Below are 24,740 nucleotides of genomic sequence, written 5' to 3' on the forward strand. Positions count from 1 at the left end.
CACATACCCCTGAGGAAATTACCATTTGCGAGGATTCAAGCACCTGGGGGTACCGGTATTATGCATGCGCGGTTCAGCCACCTGTTTACTTTTGACTTTGACTTTGACTTTCAATCTCGATTCCAATCCATCCTTCTTTCTCTTACTCTCTTTTTTTTTCGTCGATATCGAATATCGAATATCGAATATCGAATATCGGATATCCCTTGTATCCGCCTACTTTCTTTAAATCAGGTGAGATATCTTTCCCTCCTCTATCATTCTGTCATTTTTTTGAAACATGTCTTTGATCTTCTATGACGGCCGATATGATCGGAAGATGAGGATTGTTTCTCCGACATCTTGGGTAATGATATTGGCGAGGGTTATGACGTTCGTTCGGTCAGAGTAAGAGGGAAAACGGTTAAAAGGAAATATGAAAAAGAGATGGAAGAAAAGGGAAAGATATGTTTCATATCTAAATGGATTATTCAGAGACAATATGATGTCAGAGATCGATTGGGATAAGGATTCTTCGAGAGAGAGATAAAGGATGTCGAAAGGATTCCTTTATCTTCCCCTTCTTTCCCTCCACTTTTGAATAGTCTCACTTTACCCCTTGGTTCTTTCCACCTGATTATCAAAAGTCTCATCTCGGGTAACTCGGAAAAACAAAGGAATAAAAACCGGTTGTGAGGATTACTACTGTACTGTACTAGCGTTGTGATGCGGGGGGGGGGCGGCGAGGATCTACCTAAATGTCTGTGCGTCCTAAAGGCGGATCGACTAAAACAAAAAGAAAGATCGTCCTGATCTTCGGATTTTCAGATCGCCGTTTTTGTTATTTGTTTACTTATTCTAATCCCAAAGAGTGAGATGAGAGAGAAAGAGAGAGAGAGAACGCTGACACGAGATTCTTCTTCTTCAATCGTCATTCCTTCAAATTTGTAATCATACTCCATTTCATAAACTCCACCACGCTTATTACGTTCATCTTTCCTCCTCGAATTACCTGCGTTTTCCATCGGACCGATCAAACTTATTGGGTTCTTCCTTGGATCCTTGGACCTTTCGGCAATCCATACGGATAATTTGACCGTATTCCTACGGATACAAAAACCTTACTTGAACCGCAATTTACACTACTACTCTCTCAACCTTGAAACGAAATCTATATAAACAATCTTTTTATCTTCTTTTTCTTTCTGGCCACTCAAACCAACTTCGAATACTTTCACACGATTCCATTCTTCTAATCTTGTTACGTGGGAATATTCTTCAACATCCTTTCAAATCTTCTATCCTTACACCGAAATTCTCAAACTTATTCAACATTTCAACGGGTCCACCAATCCCAATCGGATTATACCCACGCATTAATACCTTCTTCGTTGACTTGAACGATTTGTTTCTCTCGGTCCGGTTGTCATCCCGGCTGATAAACTCCCTCCTGTCCTTGATTCTCAACCTTTGTATTGCCTTTGACTCGATTGTATCTCTGGAAAAATTGTATCCGTACCTAGACTAAGACGTTGAACGTCTTTGGTCAATTTACACCGACCAATCTTCACAGGTCATTACTAGTCCAAGCGACCAAATCAAACCTTTGCTTCGCCTTTCCTTGACATCTTCCTTATATTTATCTCATCTATTCTATATACCAAATCTACTCATCTACTTCATCTACTCCATCTACTTCAGTCAACAAGGTTTTGACTTCGTTCATCTTTCATCTCTTCCCACGTTTTTATCTCCCTGTCGACCAATCTAGAACGCTCATTTCTTTTTTCGAACCTCCCTCACCCATATCAAGTGCCAAGATGCACTACACTCCTCTTCTCTTACCTCTCCTCTCTTTCTCCCTTACCGTCTCCGCCGACGCCTTCACCAGACACCCTAGAAAACACGCATTGGAAATTGCTAAAATTCGCCACGAAATCCAAGAGAATCGTGATGCTCGTGATTATCGCATACCCGCGTCTAGGTCTGCAAATGGTAAACGGTTGGTGAGGAAGAAACGTGCAGTTTGTCAAGTTTCTTTCCCGAATAACACCATTTCTACATCTTCTTCAGCTACGTATCCAGACATCACTTCGACTAGTACTTTAGGACAAAACGGTTGGGCTCATGGATCATCAACTAAAACTTCATCCGCTCGACCATCCGCTACTAGTCATAGTAACTCTAATTCAGATTGGACATTGGTCAAAACTCACGTGGGTCTTTCTTCTTCTTCAACACCTCAGATCTGTCTTCACACTACATGCATCAAATCTATCTCCCACAAACACGAACAAGTCTGTTCGTCGATCACATGAAATTCCTCATTCTCAGATCTCTTGATTGATGCAGAGGCGTAAGATGAGTGTGGCAAATGGAGATCCCAGGCAAATGGCGAGTTCAACTGACGCACAGTCTGGTAATAGTTTCTTCGACGAATGGGACTTTTGGCAATGGGATGATCCTACGCACGGGACAGTCTCTTTCCAAAGTGCCGATGCCGCTTGGTCTCAAGGTTTGGTATCCGTAAATGGGAACGGTCATGCTATGATGAAAGTCGATACTACTCAGAATGTTCAAGGTGGAAGGAAAGCTATTCGTATCACTACCCAACGAGCGTGAGTGATCCTTATTCACCTCACTCCACCCCGCCCCATTCTCTCTCTTCACATCCTTCCCCCACTTCTCCTATCCCATATCACATATACTACGTATCATACCATCGAGTGTATGTGTACTCGAGAGGCATTGTAAGCCATCAACTTGCAACAATACTAGTTGATATCATATATTTTACATCGATCTCCCCGCTAATGACCAGCTTCACAGGTGGTATGGTCCTGATGGACGCTTATCACATGCCGACAGGTTGTGGTACTTGGCCTGCATGGTGGCAAAACGGTCCCAACTGGCCGAACGGAGGTGAAATCGATATCCTAGAAGGAGTAAACGCTTTCACTCAAAATCAAGTTTCACTTCATACCGGTTCAGGATGTAAAATGCCAAACAACCTAAACAATAATCAACTCGGTTCTTTGACAACGGGTGGGTTTGACTCGTACAACTGCGCATCGTACGAGACTTCGAATCAAGGTTGTGGTGTTAGAGATGGTACCAATGATAATTCTTATGGGACTGGGTTTAATAATGTCAATGGGGGTGTATATGCTAGTGAGTTGATATTATCCTTTTAATTCCTTTCATAAACACCTCGTCTACTTTCATATCAACATACTTGCCCTTTTCGACTTTCGACTACATCTATCGTCTGCTTTTCTGCTCCTCTAATCCTCTTCGATTCTGTTCCATACTTCTCACCAACCACTCGCAATCATCTCACACATCTCGCAAACTCCTACAACAATTTCCGAAGCCAAATCTTCCCAGGTCAGATGACGAAGTTGGTCGGTCACATGTTGAGCGAATAACTAATCATAAGTGGTATGGGACAAAGCAGGTATCAAAGTTTGGTGGTTCCCTCGTTCCTCCATCCCCTCCGATATAACAAACGAAACTCCCGATCCATCAGGTTGGGGTACACCAGTGGCCAACTTTGTGTCGGATCAATGTGATCCTTACACTTATTTCTACGATCATGTCAATATCTTCGATACCACTTTATGTGGTGATTGGGCAGGTGCGGATAGCGTTTGGAATTATGCTGGATATGCAGGTCAAGGACAAAGTTGCGCTTCTATAACTGGTTATAGTACTTGTTCCGATTTCGTGCTCAATTCGGGCTCTTCTTTTAATGAGGCTTATTGGGAGGTGAGTGAGAAATTTCTTTTATCAATATTTACCTTTCACTTCTTTATCGCAAGCCATTTGGATTTGTAGATGATATTCATTCTCTCACTTAACTCTGGTCGACTTTTACTCGATGGTTTACACCATGACCCATTCTTTAGCTTGTGCCATAACATACGATCAGCTCACTAAATGAACCTCTATGGAAGAAGAATGAGAAGGATAATTCACTGATATCCAGATTGCCTATGTCAAGTATTTCAACTCGACTAGTCAAGTTTGAACCCTCTCTTCATTTGATGAATTTCGACGCCCAATTGATCCATTTCGAAACACGTTTCTATTTCTCAAGTTTTTTGTTCTCAGCTTATTGTTTTCTTTTGTCCACTGGTTCTCGTCTATCCGATGAACCCATTCAAGTTTTACCATCGAGTCTTTCGATTACCCTCCTACTCTTCTACCCTTTATTCTTGAGATAACCCTCACTCTTGATCTCCTTTATAACCGTCTTACCCTCGATTCTCTTGAATCAACCAACCCTTGTCACTCTGTTTAACCAACACCCGAAGTCGGAAGTCGATTGTTTCCCAGGAGGAAACATTTCGACCCTAGGAACGTGTAGGATTACTCAGTCGTTTGGAAAATTGGTACTTCTTTTTCGTCGTTGATGCGCTGTTTGCTCAAGGAAGGGCGGGCGTTTGTAGATAGGATGCATGGATTTTCTTGTCTTGACCTTTGTTTCTCTAGTGTCGCACACAATGTTCTGACCACTGTGCAGTGTACAGTGTGCACTATGCCAAGTAGTGTTGCTCGATATCTGCCGAGGGTCAGGATCGCGGGATCCGGTGGCGGTTCCGTCGGAAATAAACCACCTTTGCACACCCAACGTCACTCACAACTCGTCTATCTAAGTACTTCTCTGTTCATCAACACTGGTACTCTACTGCTTGACTTTGAAGACAGAGCTCGAGTCAGAGCTAAGTACCTATACCCAAGCGATAAGGGGAAAGAAGGAAACGGAAAATGCCACCCCGGTCAGTATTAATAACCTACACTGTCCATCCATCACCTCCTCCGCCCCATGTGATCAGTACGATACAAGGTATCAAGACACAACTCCCTTTGAGGAATTTACATTGGAAATCTGGTTCTAGGACCGCGTTACGGACTATTCAGGTGGGTCTTGATATATTTCCTCTCACCGTCATCTGTCAAAGCTCTCATTCCGTCCTGCGTGGGTGTGCGTGAGCATCATGAAATTGGTAGAGAGGATGGGTACATGTGGAGGACCCTTGGATGTCTCGATAAGGACATGAGCTGTGAAATGAGCCGGCTAGAAGGGGAATGCTAGACAATTATTGGACTGCGGGTGAGAACGAGGATTAAGATCAAGGACAAGAGACAAAAGCTGGAAGGAGGAGAACCCGCTGATAGGATAGGAAGTAGATGTCGAGTTGGTCGAACTTGGTGAAGTCTCTTCTAGGGGAAAAGAAGTTAATGGGAGTGTGCTGGATAATCCTTTGGTAAATATCTGTATGGTATCTTGTGAAGTACGTTCTAATTCCTCTCTTACCTCTCCACACCTTTCCATTACCCCTCAATTGATCACTCTGTACTGCGTTCCTCAGATAGGCTCCTCTACCCACTGCTTCTTTTCTCCCCCATCCATTGGTGATGAACGCGTACAACACCACTGTGGTGTTACATTGAAATCCTTAAAAGTCATTTCTGTGACCTCCGGCGCAGGCTTATGACATAAATGAGCAAGGACGAGAAACTTATACGATGAGCCAAGGTTGATATTTAGGACGCAGAAGCATACAAATCTTACACACGCTCATTTATACGTGATTGGCTCTCTCTCCTCGCCGCCAGGAGAAACGTTCATGCACCTCTCATTGTGCTAGTCAATCCTCCCTCCTCCACAGCTAGCGCGGGGAAGAATGTATTTGGGAGAGATAAAGGTATCTTGGGGAAATTGAAAGCGGATTTCAATCAAGGCAAGAGGGATAGGTAAGTTGTTTGCTTTGAACATCCTACATACCATCTTCCACTCATCATCTCGAACTACGCTCAAACATATATGAGATCTGACATGCGTATTGAGCTACTGGCCCGGGCTGAGCGGGAGATAGCACGGACACGATGGAAGACTCTCGCAACACGGGATCTTGTGACGATAAATTACCCCACTCACCCCAGATGCGTGCAGGTCCATATCCCCTCCGGAGACATCACCGATCCTACCACTTGGCCAGAAGTGATAAACAAGCTCAAAGAGAGTCTCGTCATTGCGTTTGATGGAGCTATCCTCGAGCGAGAAGAAGAGATCAGACGGAATGATCTTAATCGATTGCAACCAGGATGGAACTTTTGCACACATTTTCTCCTCAAAGTGAGCGATGTCTTTATCTCATTGATACCCGCTTTCAATCGTAAGCTGAGGTGAAGGAATCCCTCGCTCATTCTTTCGAAGCTGTCAACCTTCATGAGGACGCCCTGATCGTCTACGAAGAACTTGAAGCTGCTTTCTTTCAGGTGCTCAAAGAACAAAATCTCTCATGGTTCGGTAAACTGGGCGCAACTGGTCCTCAAGACGACTCGTTGCCTATACTCGATACTACCGCAAAACCTTATCGGCATTTACTCCAAACGAGCTCTATCAGCATTTTCGATTTCCGCATTTATGTTTTTGCACGACAAGCCGCCCTTCTCGGGAAGCTCGGAAGGATCACAGAAATCGCTAAACGGGGACAATGGTTTGTAGCTAGTTTGACGAGACGTTTGAGAGAAAGCGAGGTATGTCTCTTTGATATCACTGTATCCGTACTGATGACCGTAGGGAGATCTCGCGGAATATTTCATCGAATCTTGGACATACACCGCTTGCATGGATATCGTCCATCGATGTGACGAATGGTCTCGTATCGACCGACCCAATGGCGATTATTCGGGTTTGATAGCCTACGAATCGGCCCGTTCAGAACTACTAGACATCGCTCGTGTTCAAGTGGAACGCATTGCCGTAGCTGCAGGTCATCTACCAGATATTTACCCTTTCTCACCCACACAACCCCTTGTCACCGCTCAGGAGGACGTATTGTTCGAATCATCCGATGCGGGCATCAGCGATTCTGCCCAAGCAGACAACCATCCAAGACCAGTGTTATCTAACCAACCATTCATCGAAGCCCTGGCGGATGAGACAAAGTGCAGGAATTTATATTTGACCTTGACCAAGAAGGCTATCATGGCGTACGAAGCATGCGGCAAGGTCAATTCTGTCATCAGATTGAAAGCAGATATCGCGGCATTGGCACTGTGAGCTAACTTCCTTTGTTAATGGGATGTGGCTGACGACTAGGCATACGTCTGAATGGACGGCGGCGTACGATTTGTGCAGAGATCTGGCCATGAATTGCGCAGAGTTACTCATTTGGGAGAAAGTAGCTAGATACTCACTCGACGGGGCACTTCGAGCGCATCGCGAGTTGAAGAGGGATAAAGATGAAGAATGGGTCAACTTGGCACTCGCTTACCTCCGTGTTTGTGCTGGTGCCAATCTAACAGATGATGTGAGCGAGCTTGGGGAGGTACTGCAGGGTTTGGAAGAGGTGTCTGATGAGCGAGATAGTAAGCGTTCCGGATGATCCGATGAAGTCCACTGATCCCCCAGTTCCCACACAAAAAGTCTTCTCCGTCCATCTGCTAGCCAAACAAGCAAAAGCGGAAAAGGGGGGAGATGTGTCATTTTTGGAGGTGGAAGTGATCAACATGCTCCCACTGGTCCGTCCTCTTATATCACTGATAGGAGTATCGCTCATTAAGCTAGAGCGTCAAAGTAGCCGACGTCGTGTTGGATTTAACTAGTTCACATGGTGACGAGATAGTCTTCTCCTCAGGTTCATTGGATTTGCAGCCCGGAAATAACGTCGTGAAAGTGATCTGTAATGTGAGTCTTACCTTCGGCAACATTGAGATAATTGACAAGTCAGACATCGGTTGAGGGAGTCTTCTCCCTCAGATCCAGCCAAATACTCCTCGGATCCATCAGCTTCTCTCAATCGTCGCCAGGAGATGTGATGGTACATATGACCAGACCAGACGGCGGTGTGAAAGCAGTCATACGAATGCCATATAGGAGTGAGCTCTCCTCATTTCCGACAATGGATTAAGCTCATAGTCAGTCGCTCTGCACGAAGAAAGTCACTTAGTCGTTGAAATCCATTTCGGTGGATGTACCATGCGTCAAACACGACTTGTCCTTCGTACTGGGAAGAATGACATCCGACTTATACTCCCTAACGTAACGTGCGATAACCACCGTATGTCCCTTTGCATATTACAAAAGGTCTGTCTGATCATCAGCCATCACTGTACTTGGTAATCAAGTACATCTCGGAGATGTAGACTCTCAGTCGTCTCTTCTGGTTTCAGTGCCTTACTCTGGAGTATCACAGGGTGAATCCTCCCGAATAGGTCTTGGTGTCTTCTATGAGACATCTTCTGGAGAAGAAAGAGCGTATCTCGATGAACAAGGTGTCTTCATGGGTCTCCCACTGACTGTCAATGTTCAAGATTTCTTCCGGCCTCAGTGGTGATTATCTTTCTTCTCACGTAGCTTAATAGTTGACCGATGAACAGCTTGTTGAGTCACTTCACCATAGCCTCGGATGGGAGGGAGTATCTACGTATCGATTCTGTGGACCTTAGTAGTGATCCGACTGGGGGATCATACGAAGTTGAAACCAGAATGAAGAAAGGACGTTGGCCTGTGGTCGGTTCCTCACTTTCTTTCGTGAATACGTTGTTGATTGAAAAGACTGTAACTCCTTTGCAGAGTCTATCGACAGTGTTCAAAATCATGCCAAAATTGACATCTGCTGGTAAGCTCAACTCTTGAATCTCTTTTGTGAGCTCACTCTCAGAACCGTCTTCTGGCTTGTTACGTCTCTCCATTCGGTATCGGAATGTAGAAGAAGGTAAGCTCCTTATCCATGTACTTTTGCTACGGATGTGCGCTGAGTAAACAGAAGCGCACAACATAATTGACTCGGTTCTACGAGAACTGACCAAGGAGAAAACTTCCAGTCAACTCAACTCCAGACAACATCTCCAAAACATGTTGTCCGATCGTACCATCTGGATTCATAAATACCTCGCTACGGGCAATTTAGCGGACTGTATGATAACTTCAGACCCTCTCTCAATTCATCTTCGAGATGCTCTGAATTCATATCGAGACGAGAACGTTCAATGGCGCACACTGGAAATTCCAGTAGAAGTACCTTCTCGTCGCGTATGTTTTTCATTGTAATCAAGATTGGATCCTGACGGACAGATCCTCGTTGGGGCTCGGTACGACTTAATTGACGACCTCAAGCAGGACAGGGCACAAGTATCAGAGGGACAAGCGTTGAGTGTGAAGCTGTCATTAAAGGCCAGCTTCGGTTGGGCTGGCGAGGTGGAGGGGGATTTGAGGATGGTTTTCGACGTTCAGGCTAGTGCGGACGATTGGTTGGTTTTGGGTAAAAAGAAGGGTCATATCATCTTTTCGGTAGGTAGAATTTTTCACTTTCTCATCCCTTCTGTCATGTCCACAACGAGCTGTGACTCGCTCTTTGTTTGCTTATTCGTACACATTCCAATCACCCTATTCCGTCTTTCCACAAGAGGGTCGGGCCACGTCAGTAGGACCTTCCAGGACGAAAGTAGGGGAATGCGGACAGCAAGGAGAGTGTAATTGTGATGGACTGATTTGCAGAAAGAAAAGAATAAAACTCATACGGCCTCTTTAGTCCTCGTTCCCATGCGCCCAGGACACCTTTTCTTCCCACATGTCCAAACACACCTATCCGACCTTAAAGTCACAGAGATGATATGCGAGACATACGTTGAGAACGCTGCCGAGTCGGTGGAGGTTTTACCCGCTCGAGGCGGAGTGACAGCCGTGGTCCCTTTGCCTATGTGGACTGTCCCAGAGTGAGTCGAGATCCATCTCCATATCATGTGACTATTTATTTGGCTTGAGTAGCAAGATCAGACTTTTCATCTTTGCGGTGCTTATTATGAGGGGGTTCCAAGGATCAGGGAGAAGAGGTAATGACGATTAATTTGATACCTTGCATTATATACCCATACATTGTAATTGTACAAGCAAAGCAATGCAAAGACCTTGAATATGATTTTTCCAAATTTCCCAAATAATCACCATCTGTCTAAGATTTGATCAACATATTCGCCCGTCATGGCCAGTTCGTGATATTCGCACACTACCCGATCAGCACCGTTTCGCCACCTCTTGAATGAACGGGTTGTGGATCACTCTGACAGTAGAACTCGAGGAATTTGCTTGTCATGGTCGAGGAGAATTCCCAGTATCTCAATCAACGAATGTAATTGGAGATTCTGAAGGGAAAGTGTGTTGTTATGTGAGGGTGAAGTAAGACAAGGAGAACGGACAAGATTCCAGGCTAGTATACAGGAGGGGAGGGAGAGAGAGTAAAAGAGAATGAAGAAAAAGATACAAAACTCACCACTTTTGATAACTTTCAATTTCATCTTCATCTCTCCTTTATTCAAAGATGATCTGAAAGATCCACCACAATGACAAGTAGGTGAGATATTATCATCTTTACTTTGACCACATTTTGAACAATTGACATCTTGTGTTTGCCAAGTTGTTATCATTCTTGATATTAAGGATATGAGTGGACGTTGAATTTGCCATGAATCGTATTCCGCGTCACATTTCTGTGATATCAGTTCTTATTCTTTATACCATTCATTCATCCATTCTTCTTCTTCTACTTGTCCGTACCTCCTTCCCATCTCTGAATGTCTGGTGCTGATATTCGTCTCGAGGATTTCGATGATGGGAGTCAGACGAGTAGAGGATAAAGAGAAAATACTGATATATTGGAAAATATCGATACAGTAAAGCTTTGGAGAGAGGGGATAACATAGTGAAATGAAAAACAAAAAAAACTCACATGACAAACCCAACTTTTCCTAGCTGGTGATAAAACTTCCATAGTATCAGGATCAACAGTCGGTAATCTATCTGGATCTCTACATAAATCCACATCTCTTATAAAACTACATTTCTTACAAATGACCATTGAAACGATTACACTTTCACAAGGGTTTTTGAATACAGCTTCTTGTGAGAATTCTCTTACACCTAATAAATCCAAAACGTTCCTTCTGAGAATTTGTATTTCTACCATATGTTCTTTAGCTAAAGAATAAACTTCACAAATGGCTTTTGTAAATTCCAAAGCTGGGTTTTTCCTTTCTCCTCTCGAACCAGGTAAATTTGGGAAAGATAATGATTGAGCTTCTAATTCATCAACCGCAGCTAAAGTTTGACGACGTTTTATAATCGTCACATCTGCTAATAACCTTCTTGTCAAAGTTTGAGAAATTGATTTCTTAGCATTTTTAAGTTCTTTTTCTTTTGTTGGATTTATTCCTGTTGAAAATTCAGAATCTAAATTTAAATCATGTATCGATAAAGGTTCTTTCCCATTTGAAGATGTTCTTTTAGCTGAATATAAAGCGAAGATGAATGAAGCGATGTTTTTTTCAAACATAGGTTGAAGTGAACCAGGTAAAAAAGATTGTATATTCCAATCCATTGAAATTTCAAATCGACCATTTGTTAAATCTCGATTCGAAGCTTGTCCAGGTGATAATTTTACTCCTCCGAAATTCGCGATATCCATCCAAGTTAAATAATTCCAAAATTGCGTCACGTCGATGACTAAATGTCTAAATAATTCTTGTGAATTGGCAGCGGTGATTAAATATTTAGCGAATGCGTATGCTGATCCTGCATCAGGTTTGGAAGTGAGAAGGAAAATTCGATTGAAATCTGAATAAACGACTTGAGTTCCTAAACGTTTAAATTCGGCTAATAATTGAAGGAAAACTTTTCTCATGAGACCATGTAGAAATCGATGAAGAGCAGGTTCGAACATACAAGAAGTCGGAGATGATATCCAACGCCAAAATTGATCCACAACTAAATCGGAAGGTGAATGATTTGAACCTTTAACATGTGCTCTTGCTTTATCCAAAAACCAACCTCGTACTAATGATTTGAGTATTCCAAACGTTTGAGTTGAAAGTGTAGCATCACCTAACATGACAGAAGCGTTGGCTGTACCTTTTGCGTATTCGTCCAAGTTGTGAGAAGCAGAATCGAAAGCTAAAGAACCTGTACCGGTACCTTCCATCTCGTTGACTAGAGCTGATTGAAGGATAGAATTGATAGCTAAATCGGCAATTTCCATCTCGAGTACGACAGAGGAATAACAACCTTTATATGACATATGAGGTGAAATCAATTCTTCGGGAGAATTGGCATCTTCTTCAGATCCACCTAAATCTGGCCGAGATGTGGGTGACCACCATAATATCATATCTTGTTGTTTAAGTCGACGAGCGAATTCGATATCAGCTAAGAAAACTGCTGGATCTGAACCAAGATTCTTCAAATCAGCTCTTAACCCTCTTCAAATGTATTTCGGAAAGACTCACTCCTAATGGAACATCATAATGAGCAGCTACCTGAATCTGGGAAGAAATCCAAGAAGATAATTTGAGATATTGATTCACCATCCTCCTAGATGTTTGTACCAACCACATCAAACTCGGTTCTTCTTCTTTTGCAACATTGAAAGTGATGAAAGGGAATTCTGAGAAAATTGAATGTTTCACTTGATAGTAAGAATGTTCGAATGATGAGCAAAGAGCTATAACGTTGAGACCATGTTTGATATTTTGAAGATCTTTTACAAGTTGTTTCATGGCTGAATTCTCCGTAGGATGATACGAAGTTGAGAATTCCATTTCTTCAGGATAAACGAATACTCCTCTTTCTGCTTTTGACAATCTTTCGGAATACCATCGAACAGGACTTGGTAATTGTTGTCGATTCCGAGCATTATCCACAACGTAAACTTTTGTTGAAGAGTCAGGTGAGAAGAGAGCTATCAAATGTCGAGAAGCTATAGTAGCATGAAAGAGCATATGATAACGTATTCCACGTCCACCATCTAGATATTTATGTCGGATCACACTTGTAGACGGACGTTCCAAATCATTCAAATCGAAACCTTTATCTAATCCTCTACTCAGACCTCCAGTTGATGTAGATCGAAGTGCACAAGCTGTACCGAGGTTAAGAAGAGCACGGACTAAAAGAGGTACTTGAAGTTCAAAGGCTCCGTCAACATTAGGATTATTGATCAAACTTGAGAAATGTGATTCACCCTCTAAGAAAAGACCTTCATCTACTGATAATCTGAATAAATGTCGAGGTATTTGACCACGGGGAAGAGTACGAGCTACAGAAATAGTTTCGTAACGATCTGAAAAGGTTCCTTCTTCAGGTAATGTTTTCAAATTAAGATAAAATTCTCTTGGTATACGAAGTCGACAACTTTGAAAAGTACCATCGATAGCTAACCATAATTTGAATTCTCCAGGTTTACCAGTAGAAGCCATTTGAACCACATCCCATTGTCTGGAAGTGAGATTCAGTGATTGTGTTCTTAACATTCCAGAAACAGTTCCATCTTGTCTAGAACTTTGTTTCCTAGCTCTAGCTCTTTCCAAACGTTGTTTCTTCCATTGTTTCCTCATCACCCTTATATAACCTGAATAATCCATTTGAGGATCAGGTGCAATTTCAGGAGCTTTTACTCGTTTTTTAACCACTGCCGTTTTCTGTGTCGTGATCTTTTTCCCACCGAAATCTTCCATATCGACCGATCTCATCTTGGCAAACATGTCGGTGAGTTTATGTTGTTGAAATTTATCTTCTTTCGCTGCAACTCTCTTGAATAACCAATCGGGATGACGAATCCTAGGAACGGGGTTTGGGATTTTTTGAAGTGCAGCTGGGATGGTGATGAGTTTTTGAATGACAGATCCCAGACGTTCTGTATAATAATTCCAATCGAGAATAGTTCGTAAATCAAAATCGACAAGACTATTATCTTTAAGCCATTTTCGTAAGAAATGTCGTTTTATCTGTGGGTCGGCTGTGAATATAGCTACTGGAATAGCTCTTTCAGTTACAGGAGCACCATTCGGTTTGGCGGAAATGATGAAACGACAAGATAAACCTTTATCTTTGACCATTTGTTCACCAAGAAATTCTGCTAGTCTTCGAGCTGTACTTATAGAAGTCGATTTTTGACTACCATATTCTGCCAAAGTCTTTGACATACTTCTATTCTCCGCAATGAGATCAACCAATTCTTCATCGTGTAAACTAGCCGCTTTGCTCTGTAAAATGTCCAGCCATTGATTAGCGACTGAAGCCACGGCGGTATAACATTCTTCAGTCGTAGATCCGAGTAAAAACTTATCGAATATCTGCGATTGAAAAATCTTGATAAGTTGAAGTTCACCTCTTCGTTTGACTTCGAAACCTTTAAGTTCTGCTAAAGAACCATCAGGGTTGAAAACTGCATAACGTTTCTTGAGTAATTTATCTTCTTCTTTTGAAGAAGGTAAAATCATAGCTTTGTACGGTCCATCCAATTCGAAGAAGATTGAATTTTCACTTTTGACAGTGTATTGACCTGGATTTGTCAATTCGTGATATTGATCATTGGTGAATTGAGCATGAACGAGATGATTGAGCATTGTACAAGGATAAGAAATCCCGAATTTCTTGCCGTTTTTCAATTTGAAACTAAAGTTTTCGGGGAAAACACCAGGAAGCATACACCAAATTCCATCCGTATCCAATTCCAATGGTCGACCAATTTGTTCAACTAATTGTCGAGCCATTTGAATAATCGTAGCTCCTGTGAGACATGTTATACCTGCCATCTCCATACTATACCATCTTGCACCTTTACGCATGACGTAACCGTAAAAAGAGTTGAGGATACATTTATGAGCGAGTTGAAGAGAGTCGTATAAAACAATCATCTTTTTAGCTTCATCCACAGCTGATAATCCACCTCCATCTTCATTGGCTTTATCAAGATTCTTTTTCCAAGTTTTATGAAGACCTTTATATTCATATCGTCTATCTCGAAAAGCTCGAACGGTGTCGATATAAAAAGAATTTTCTCTTTGACATATGATAGCCGTTTTAGTGACTACTTTTGTATCGTGTGTTTTCTTGTAAACTTTTCGAGAATAATCGCCTAATCGTTTATGCATCAAAGCCGATTGTTCCGCTTCACCCAAATCCACAAATCGTCTTCTAGGACCGAAATCATTTCTAGGTGGGAAACTCTCTTGTTCTAAAGCATATCGAACCATATTGACTTCATCACGTTTCGCAGGGAAATATTCTCCTCTCCAAGCCCATTCCATTCTTCGATCACATTTCTTGTCAGGTCGATTGTAATCACACACCGCACATTCCGCTTCATCCTTGACGGAATCAGGTTGAAGTCTATTTGACAACATGATATTGGGATACATAGCGGCGACGTCGAGATGATAAATCAGAGGTTTGTCGAATCGATTAGGTTCGTCTCGCATGAGCTCCAATGCGGCTTGAATTTCTTTTTTGACTTCGTCGTAATTCTCCACATCATCCAAAGTCAATTTACCTTCTTCCACCAATGAGAAATGAAGGGCGGCGTCGAGATCATCGATGAGTTGTTGAACTGCACTAGGTTCAATTTTGAAATGTGTGGGTATATCACTCCTGAAAACTCCAGCTTCTAGAGCTTCGACATGACCTCCAACATAAGTTTCAGAAGCGAGTAAATGTCCTTCGTAAGTCGCTCCATGAGGATCTTCATGTCGATTAGGCATAATGATATGTGCTTGATAGGCTTCCACCTATCTGTCAGATCTGACTCCTATAAGATCTTGATCAAACTCACCATGAGAAGTGTCTCACATAATGTTCCTGATCCCTTTCGGAGCACTTCGTCAGGATTCAGAGGAATAATGTTACAGAGGGAGAAAATGAACGGATGGACGTATTTCATGTAAAGATAATAAGTCGCCACAGCATCGGATACTGAATATTGCGCCAAGATTTGAGGTTGTTCAATAGCATAAGGAGTCATAAGTTCGGGATCTAATTCGATAGGATGATAACCTAATTTTGCCGTGGTTACAGCTTTCAAACCTTGACTACCTTGAGGAAGATACGAATCTCTTTTCACCCATCTTTCCAATCAGTGACCTAAGCTCAAGTAGTAGATCGTTTTTGACTTACCTAAAACAATCCATGTGCATGCAAGATCTACTTTTATATTCCATCTCTTGATCCGGACGAAAACCGATCCCGTCATACATGCTTATCCCATGTATCTTGGCTCTTGCATCCACGAATGGGAAATCGAAACTATCACCATTATAAGTAGCCATGACGGTTGGTCTTGTCTCTCGGATATGTTCAAACCATCGACGTATAACAGCAGCTTCGTCGGCTTCGTTAAAAACGGTAAAATCACCATGATATTCATCCCTTGGAGTATACTCGAAATCATCGATATCTTCCGAGACGATTTCACGATTGGTGATGAGGTATCCTTGACCATCTATCATATATGATATCATCATGATTTGATCTGTTTGTTGATCGGGGAATTTAAGAGGTTGTTTGGTAGTTTCAATATCGTATGCCATGACCACTGGTTCGGCACGTTTGACTATGGAAGTTATTCGTTCTAATTTGATAGTTCCAGTGACAGAAGTGACGGAATACCATAATCCCACTCGGACGTCTGTAAAATATCAGCTTTTACCCGACCTCTCTTTACAAGCGTGATGATGAGTTTAGTTCGTTCCGTTCTTAGTGGTGATCCAAAAATGAGACTCACCGAGATCTATGGCTACACGAAGATAATAAGCAATATCATGTTCCCGTATATCAATAATACAATCAACAGCTTCTCTATCCCTCTTCTTCTTATTCTCATCCTCTGCACCCCAAGCTTTCTCATGTTCATCGTCATCCCCATTCCCTCCTTGTGCCTCGGCTCCGACAACATCGGCATAAGCATCAACAGCTGTGAATTTCGCAGAGTTGGCTTGAGCAAGAGGTAACAATTCTCTTCTCACAGCTTGAAGATCCGCCGTGTTGTGAAAGAAGAGTTTTAAGAATATAGGAGCAGCAGAGAGGAGATGATTAGGTAAAGATAAATCCCATTTTTTCTCTCGTTCAACTCGGACTAGTAAACTTTCGAAGCGTTTCACAAGCCATTCTTCTACGGTCCTTTCTGTTCCAGCCTGGGTCATCAGCTATGCGGTATATTCAGGATTCTGACAAGAGCTGACCCGACAGGTAATGTAAAAGTAAGGTTCGTATGGAACAGTAGCTTTGAACATGCCTCCGTCATCTTGTATAAAGTAAAAATCGACGGCTGCTAGTCCAGTGGCATGAGAGTTGGTCTGTATCAATGTCTATGAGATTAGCCTTGTAAAGACAAACCCCTGGCCCTATACCCGCACATAACGTCGGGGCTTCTCAAACTGCTCCCTGGTCAAGGACATAACATACTATCATCGGCGTCTTACTGTGAAAGGGAAAGAGGGGGGGAGGGGATAAGAGGAGAAGCAATGATTATAAACTTGCCTGATGCATATTGACCAACCACCCAATTTTCTTCTCTCCAGCAGCGAGATTACTTTCAAACCTCCAAAACCCCAACTTTTCATCAATCTCATCCGCGACTTTGACCTCTTCGAACCTTTCTTGAGCTGCCGTTCCATCATCTTCCCGATTAGGTTTAGATCTGTTATCTATACCGTACGCTACTGCTGAAGGACGAAAAGAACGTTTTCCTTGATAACGAGTGTTGAAACTCCCTCTTCCTCTTCCTCGTCCTCTAAAGCCCCGGTTGGACATTTTTTCTGACCTTCCTCTTGATACTTAGATCCTCTGCTCTCCCTCGAGAGATGTTCTTCGAACCCTCCCTGCTTCGGTCGGACAATGCGCGGTGAGAGGAGATGTTTGGAAAGGATTGACTTGGCGGGATGATGTGACCGATCAGGGAGGTTCTGATTGCACTTCAACGCCGTTCACTGGGATTGTATAGCCAGGTCGACGATGACAGGCATATGAGGAAGAGATAGGAGGGAGATCGGATCAGTTCAGAACGTTGTAGGGGAGGAAGGAATGGGAGTGATGGCGAAGATGGACGATGAAGCAAGTGGGTAGAAGAAAGTCAAAGACGCGTCGCGTGTCATGCGGGGCTCCACACTTCCAGGTTCCACCCCTTACCCCCTCCATACCACCTTCACCAGCCTCTACTAAAAATAAGTACTCTACTCATACTGTCCTCGCTTGTATGAGCCTCATATGTCCACCTTTCCCGTAGACCTCATCACATACCTGGATCTTCTCCAACGCCGAGGCGGACATGTCAAACATCTGTAGACATGCCCGAGGCCGACGGCAATCGCTTATTGCTGACCGACTCTTCCCATCAAAACACCCTCATTCCTTGCCGAATGGACCGCGTCACCGGCCACGGCCACGGCCACCGGTCCAATAAACGTTTGCATCATGACAGAATTCGTAAGTACTTGTATGTATAAGAAGCATCGCACAATCCCTTTATCCCTCTTCTTTCAATCCTTTCCAAAACCCGACCAGCGAGATACACATATATAAACAAAACATACCTCCATGGCATATCCCAAGATCTCAACAACCTATTCCTGACATGTATACCGAAATGTTACTCCACGTCCCACATACACATGAAGATCACATTCGCCAGAAATCCCCAAACAGTATGGAAGACATGGGAACGATGACCTAAACCTTGACATACTCATTCCAAGCCTTTACCGACCTCTTCTTCCATGATCCGAATGGATTCATAGTTTCCGTCACTCCATCACTTTGTCGTCTCTCCAATCCCGGTCTACGAACTATAGGTATCATCATATATCCTTTCTCCCCTTCCTTCTTCTGCCCCTTCTCCTCATTCTCCATCGTATCTTTCTGAGCCGTATCCATCGAGCCTAAAACCGAAGTCGTCATAGCTCTCTTTGGAACGACCCTCACACCGGTCTGCTTTCTGTCAAAGTTTTGTTCACTCATGATCCTCGTCAAATCTGGTTTTTTGGCTGAACATGGATCCCAAACGTTGGAAAAATGAACAACTTTATCGGAGTGTGTCGATAAACAAATAACTCTACCTTGATCATCGAAAGCTTGAGCGAGTCGAGCGGTAGAGTAAGAACGAACTACCATAGGTAAGTTTTTCTTACATGATGATGGACCTTTTTCTTTTTGCGCGAGAGGAGAAGGTCGAGAACAAAGCCAGATCCCACCGTCGGGGGAATTGGGGGAGCAAGTGGAATGGACGGAAGAAGAAGAGAGAAGAGGTTGAAAAGATTGTTCTTCTGTCTCACGAAGGATGGAAAGTTCACATGGTGTACTAGATGATCGATCGATACGACGGATAAAAGAAGAATTCGGTGTGGCGGTGAGTGATGGAAGAGGAGAACATGCGTCGTCTGTTATGGTATCGACTTCGCTAGTGTCGGTGGAAGAAATGGATTGGTCGTCTCTATCATTGCTGTCGACATTGAGAGTGTCATCTTTGATCTCTGTATCAGTCGAGTGAGGAATTGGGGATTGAGTTGACATCCCGGCGGGTACTGGGTGCGAGGCGGGTTGAGCGTTGGCTGTGATCTTGGTCAAGACGGGAGGGGCCGTTTCAAGTTGGGGTACAGGAGGTGTTGAGCGTCGACGACCGAGTAGACTCCTTGGAGTGAGTGAAGTAAGAATGGGTGAAAGAGAAAGACGGCGTCGAATGTTGGTAGGTTCAGAATGGAATTTAGGAAGTGACGACATGGATCTGAAGAATATCAGTTGATGTTGATTGACGATGGTACGATCCTTGACTCCTACTAATCTCCCAAACGCAACCTCGCCACTTTATATCTCAATCATGATTGGAGATAACACTGGAATCATGTCGAAGGAAGATGTAGGATAAGGGGGAGAGAATGTGTACTCACAATCTGGTACGTAGACCGTTATTGACTCTCTTACGTCCAAAAGTTCCAAACGTATCTTCGTCAAACGTTACAGATGATTCATGTCGTATGGTTCTACCTCTTATTTGATTTATATCATTCTCCCATGCAGAAGGACCGTGAGAGTGGCTGGAGTTCATCATGTTGATCAAAAATGTGGTCAAGCCTTTGAACGAATGATCAAAGGTCAAACGTTTTGGAAATTGGGAATGTGGGTGTGTGTGATGGGGATTTGATCTGGGAATGAGTGGCTCGGAGTTTATCAAAAATTCCTACCAAGGGGAGAAGCAAATAATAGTGGAGGCTGATGATAATGGGCTGACAGGAGAGAAGGAATAAGAATCACGGGGAATGAAAAAAGGATGATCCACTTGTTAACAAGATATAATGAGAGGAAAGATTGTCGAAGATCGAAGATCAATTGGTGAAAACACGCAAGAGTCAAGACGCCAAGATACTTTATTGGACTTATTGATCGTCTGAAAGTGGTCAGGTCTAGCCACGAGGGGGATTAAGGATTCAAGATCTAGGGATCTTAGCGAGTGGTAGGACCTTGAGAAGTTAGGACCTTTGATACGTTTTTTGTTTGGTGTGTCCTAAATGATCGCAAGCTATCAGGGGGCGAACAAGAAGAGATCAATGATTTCCAGTCTCTTTCGCCCACTCTCCCTCTCTCTCTCGTGTTTGATCGACGAGATAATCGGAAAGGTGAATCTTTTTGTCAGATCGTCAGTAGTTTCGGAAGAGTTGTGAAAGAGTCTAGAACTGGTTGAACTATGATGGTTCATCTTTCTCTTTGCTCTTTGATATGTATTCTCTGTCTCTTTCAGAAGATACTGGTGGGATAGCGTCATGATTGGGGGGGAGGATGGGAACCGGCGGTACCTAGAATAAACGCTAGGACCACAGTTTGTTCGTTCCTAGATTATGGATTTATGGGGCAAGGGGCACAGGGACCAAGGGGCCAAGGGCAAGGTGCAAGGAGGCTGTCAAAGGACTATGAAATACGGATGAGGGGGAATGATGGTGGCGTCCCGTTAACCGGTCAAGAGCTTACGTACTAACGAGAGAATCAAAACTGATTCAAGCCTCGCATGTAGCCATCGCGACTGGGCGTACAGCATGCAGCATCGACGAGAGATATTCGTAAATCGTAGTCTTAGGTATTGTGTGTGAGTATATCAACCGACTCTTCGTCGATACGGCTCAACTGAGGAAGCAGAATTTCGAGTAAGAGTAATCTACTGATGCGCTACTCAGTGGCCAGTGGGAGAAAGAACGATAATAGTCAAAGGAAGGGTAGGGACCTGAATACAGATACCCCGTGCGTTCTTCCACTTTGGGCAATGTCTTTCGGGTGGGGGGCACAAGTGAGACTTTCGTACTAACATACCGACATTCAAAGTTGATATCGGGACTACTACTGTCTCGAACATCTCATTCACTTTTGACATGTATCGAGGCGCGAGGTACATATGCAAACATATGGGTTCCCACATGAGGTGAATCGTTTTACCCAGGTTACTTGGACCTTGGGGGTAGGGAGAAACGATCCGCATTACGACTACGTTTCTCTAACTTGACGACTTACCCCCTTTCCCCTATCCCCTGCCCCCTTCGATCCCCTATCCCAGATTGTCCCCATCTCTCCTCGACTCCTAATTCTTCCAAGCACATGACTCCTTGATCTCTGGTCCGATCTCCGAACTCTCCGAAGAGCCAATTTCTCAGCAAGACCTCCACTTTCCGACTGTCTACCTTACAACACCTCGACGACCAACTAACCCTACCGTCGTCAAGTATTCACAAATTCACAAACCCCGTCACAGTAACATGGTTACTACTCTCTACTACCGTCTCTCAGTCACTCATCTCCCATCGATTCGTTCGACCAATCTCACAATCTATTCTCATCGCCTCCCCCACACATAAATCCAAGTTGGAAAAGATGTAACCATCAACATCCCCCCCATCATCTCTAAGACTTTGTTCGTACTTTTTGCTTGAGGCAATTCGAAAAGATCCTGGTGATCTCCTCTCTCTCTCCATCTGTCATCTATTCATCTTCCATCGATCTACTCGTCTTGTAAACCGTTGACCGACGTGATTATCGATATCGAATTAATCTCATTCCTTCGGCACTGGTTTGCCTTTTAATCTTCGTACTTCCATAACACTTTCCAAGCATCACTACTGTCCGAAGAAAAGTTCGACAAGATGAAAGCTTTTACTTATACCACTTTGGCTTTGTTAGCTATGCTTGCGTCTGCTAGACCGGAAATCAACGTGAGTTTGTTCTGTTTGGCTTCCATGATCCCACTCCCACTAGGAAACGATCTCGTTTCGAACCTCATCTCTTAATCTTCCAATTTGGTTCCCGGGAGTGAAGATGGAAGCCGGAAGTGCGAAGCGCTGATTCACAGGATGACCATGTCAAAGCTTTTGAAGCTCGTAAAGCTACCGAAACAAGTTGTTCCAATAACCTTGCTGGTCGTGCCGGCGGTGCAGGTGGGAATGGTGCTGGAGGTTTTCAGGGTGGTGCCGGAGGGCTCAAAGGTGCTGCTGGTGCTGGGGGCGCAGCTGGTGCTGGTCAGAATGCGGCTGCGGCAGGGGGTAAAGGTGCTGGTCAGAATGCGGCTGCGGCAGGGGGTAAAGGTGCTGGTCAGAATGCGGCTGCGGCAGGGGGTAAAGGTGCTGGTGCCGCGGCTGGTGCTGGTGCCGGTGCCGGTGCTGGTCAGAATGCGGCGGCGGCAGGAGGTAAAGGTGCTGGTGCTGCGGCTGGTGCCGGTGCCGGTGCTGGTCAGAATGCGGCGGCGGCAGGAGGTAAAGGTGCTGGTGCGGCGGCGGCCGCTGGAGGGAAAAATGCTGGTGCTGGTCAGAATGCGGCGGCGGGAGGCAATGGTGCCGCCGCCGCTGCCGCTGCTGCAGCGGCCAAGGGTAAAGGTGGGAATAAGGGCAAAGGTGCAGCTGCCGGTGCTGCAGGTGGAGGAGCCGCCGCCGCCGCCGCTGCCGCTGCTGCTGCTGCCGCGGGGAAGAACAATGGTGGTGGTAACAATAATACGACCACCACGACAACCACTTCGGCTAATGCCGTGAGTCATCATCGTCTTTTCGTCTGAGAAGAGCTAATGTTCAGGCTTCGGATACCCTTACTGGTGAGTTTATTCACTTCAATATCAGAATCCTTGAACATCGGAATGAGGAATGGGGTTGCTGAATGAACTAGCTCCTAAGGCCGAACAAACTGCCGTTATAGCGGACGAAAATGGTCAGACGGGTAAACCAGATCCCAAGTTGGTCAACAATGGAGGATTGAGTAAGTGACTTATCTTTTGGATGTCATCATCACGATCATTTCTTTCAGTTCATCAGCATCATTCATTCCATTTCACATCCTTCCATCCTTCCTCGCTAAGGCTGCTTCTCCATCTTTCGTATCGTCTCTCTACTCGGACGAGAATTTTCACTCGGTACTATCTCTTTCCGATAATAGGTTATGATACATTGTCACATAAACATGACCCGACAACTAACTCATAGCTCTCTCTGCCGACCTGGTCAGCACGGCCTCCGCCGGTAACCCGACCGACGGAGAAGTAGCTTCGGCATCTTCCAACAACAACTACCTCCAATTTTGTGAAGGTCAAACATTGACAGGCGGTCTTCAGAACACTGATGGAAGTTGCAAGTGAGTCTCTCCTCATTGCACAGAGTTCATATCACTGACGATTAGTCCGATCCCAATGGGCCAGGTAAATGTCTGGACTTCATTCAGGACTATGACTGACTGAAAAAAAAGATTCCCGACGTCAACCATATGATCTCAACCGTAATCGTCCAACCAGTACGTCTCATTTTCTACAAAATCTCTAGACATGTGACATGGGTCGAAAACATGGCTGATATTCTTAGCCAAACGGAGGGACTGTCCCTGCGAACAAAGATATCAACGTCGTCATCGCTCAAGTAGGTCTAGACTCTGGAGCATTTACCGATGCTGCCGCTACTTATTATTCTGGTCCACAACAAGTCAACCCTGGGACTGGGTAAGTTTTGACCCAGAGGTTCTGCGAGAGAAACGCGAGACTGACAATCAGTAATATCAATGGACACTGTCATGTCACGGTTGAGCCCTTCAACGGGAAACCCAATGTGAAGAATGAGTTTGGCTTTTTCAACGGTCTTAGAGATGGAACTCGTGAGTTTTGATACTTCATCCACCTTAGTCACCTCTTACAATCATGACCCCTCCTTCCACCCCTGGATCCCACCTGATTGAATGAAGGTAGTAGGGGTGATAAACATAATCTTTCCTGTCTCGTTCACTCCTCCCATATGATATCACAATTTAAGAGAGAGCGACAGTAGTTCTTAATATTTTGACTTGGACCCTAGATGTTTGGACGGACGAATTTCATCGAGACATGATACTGACGAATTAGAAAACGGTCAATATACCTTCACTATCGCCGGAGGATTAGAAGCTGGGGAATATCGCATGTGTACAATGTCATGTGAGCGAGCCATACCACTTACATCTTTCCATCTTCCTTTTCCGACACTAAGACAGGAGTTATAACTGATGTCCTACAGCCGCATCCAATCATCAATCGGTCCTTATGCCGGTTGCTCAGAGAATCGCTCAGGATGACTGCGTGTGAGTCTCTTTCCGTGTTCCCCGACGTCTCATCCATCGTCCATCCTGTTGCGTCGGAAAAATCGTTTGGGACTCTATGAGAAAATGAGAAAACATGCCTTTTTTTCCATGGTGCCACTGTCGGTCCGATCACCTGGTGAACGTCACTGACTCGAACAGACGTTTCACCGTTGCCTGATCGATCATTTACTCTTATATCCCCGAGAGATGGAAAGTGGAGTGAAGTAGGGAGAGGAAGAAGACAGAATGGATAGAAGAGAGAGGGTTTGTTACTTTTTGTGAGATGAATTAATCCGTGCGAAATTGTGTAATTTCGCCACATTGCCACATTGCCACAAAAGCGTCGCGTCGACGTCGACGCGTCGAT

The 24,740-nt window shown here is 44.1% G+C and overlaps 5 protein-coding genes across 5 annotated transcripts; 3 read left to right on the forward strand and 2 right to left on the reverse strand.

Moving 5' to 3' along the window:
• Positions 1-106: 106 nt before the first annotated feature.
• TREMEDRAFT_57424 (uncharacterized protein) lies at positions 107-4,457 on the forward strand. The gene is made up of 6 exons (XM_007006051.1): positions 107-234; positions 1,503-2,195; positions 2,395-2,597; positions 2,801-3,150; positions 3,419-3,747; positions 3,968-4,457. The coding sequence occupies exons 2-6, from the start codon at positions 1,800-1,802 to the stop codon at positions 4,007-4,009; spliced, it is 1,320 nt and encodes a 439-aa protein (XP_007006113.1). The 5' UTR covers positions 107-234; positions 1,503-1,799; the 3' UTR covers positions 4,010-4,457.
• A 292-nt stretch (positions 4,458-4,749) lies between these two features.
• Positions 4,750-9,839, forward strand: TREMEDRAFT_63910 (uncharacterized protein; the record flags this gene model as incomplete). The annotated part of the gene is made up of 18 exons (XM_007006136.1): positions 4,750-4,902; positions 5,166-5,276; positions 5,534-5,739; positions 5,929-6,121; positions 6,178-6,525; positions 6,569-7,047; positions 7,091-7,359; positions 7,403-7,512; positions 7,559-7,678; positions 7,722-7,869; positions 7,914-8,051; positions 8,095-8,323; positions 8,371-8,612; positions 8,655-8,708; positions 8,760-9,025; positions 9,068-9,283; positions 9,491-9,708; positions 9,800-9,839. 18 exons carry the CDS (start codon positions 4,750-4,752, stop codon positions 9,837-9,839), a joined length of 3,540 nt encoding a protein of 1,179 aa, XP_007006198.1.
• Positions 9,840-9,933: 94 nt separating this feature from the next.
• TREMEDRAFT_33168 (uncharacterized protein) lies at positions 9,934-17,569 on the reverse strand (the record flags this gene model as incomplete). The annotated part of the gene is made up of 10 exons (XM_007005964.1): positions 9,934-9,998; positions 10,263-10,479; positions 10,719-12,221; positions 12,271-15,549; positions 15,594-15,885; positions 15,935-16,445; positions 16,542-16,950; positions 16,999-17,124; positions 17,153-17,154; positions 17,293-17,569. 10 exons carry the CDS (start codon positions 17,567-17,569, stop codon positions 9,934-9,936), a joined length of 6,681 nt encoding a protein of 2,226 aa, XP_007006026.1.
• Positions 17,570-18,484: 915 nt separating this feature from the next.
• On the reverse strand, positions 18,485-19,859 carry TREMEDRAFT_63912 (uncharacterized protein; the record flags this gene model as incomplete). Its single annotated transcript, XM_007006137.1, has 2 exons — positions 18,485-19,613; positions 19,699-19,859. 2 exons carry the CDS (start codon positions 19,857-19,859, stop codon positions 18,485-18,487), a joined length of 1,290 nt encoding a protein of 429 aa, XP_007006199.1.
• A 2,074-nt stretch (positions 19,860-21,933) lies between these two features.
• On the forward strand, positions 21,934-24,551 carry TREMEDRAFT_63913 (uncharacterized protein; the record flags this gene model as incomplete). The annotated part of the gene is made up of 12 exons (XM_007006138.1): positions 21,934-22,002; positions 22,140-22,808; positions 22,853-22,871; positions 22,943-23,032; positions 23,257-23,404; positions 23,450-23,468; positions 23,516-23,560; positions 23,629-23,762; positions 23,814-23,914; positions 24,159-24,230; positions 24,310-24,373; positions 24,533-24,551. 12 exons carry the CDS (start codon positions 21,934-21,936, stop codon positions 24,549-24,551), a joined length of 1,449 nt encoding a protein of 482 aa, XP_007006200.1.
• Between the last annotated feature and the right edge of the window lie 189 nt (positions 24,552-24,740).

Source organism: Tremella mesenterica (genome assembly GCF_000271645.1).
Source record: "Tremella mesenterica DSM 1558 unplaced genomic scaffold TREMEscaffold_9, whole genome shotgun sequence".
NCBI lineage: Eukaryota > Fungi > Basidiomycota > Tremellomycetes > Tremellales > Tremellaceae > Tremella > Tremella mesenterica.

Excerpts from the sequence above, each read along its gene's own strand:
- TREMEDRAFT_57424 (XM_007006051.1), top strand. The coding sequence starts at position 1,800 with ATGCACTACACTCCTCTTCTCTTACCTCTCCTCTCTTTCTCCCTTACC. Across the intron at positions 2,196-2,394 it reads GGACATTGGTCAAAACTCAC|TCTGGTAATAGTTTCTTCGA; the intron begins GTGGGTCTTTCT and ends ACTGACGCACAG. Across the intron at positions 3,151-3,418 it reads CAATGGGGGTGTATATGCTA|TGGTATGGGACAAAGCAGGT; the intron begins GTGAGTTGATAT and ends ACTAATCATAAG.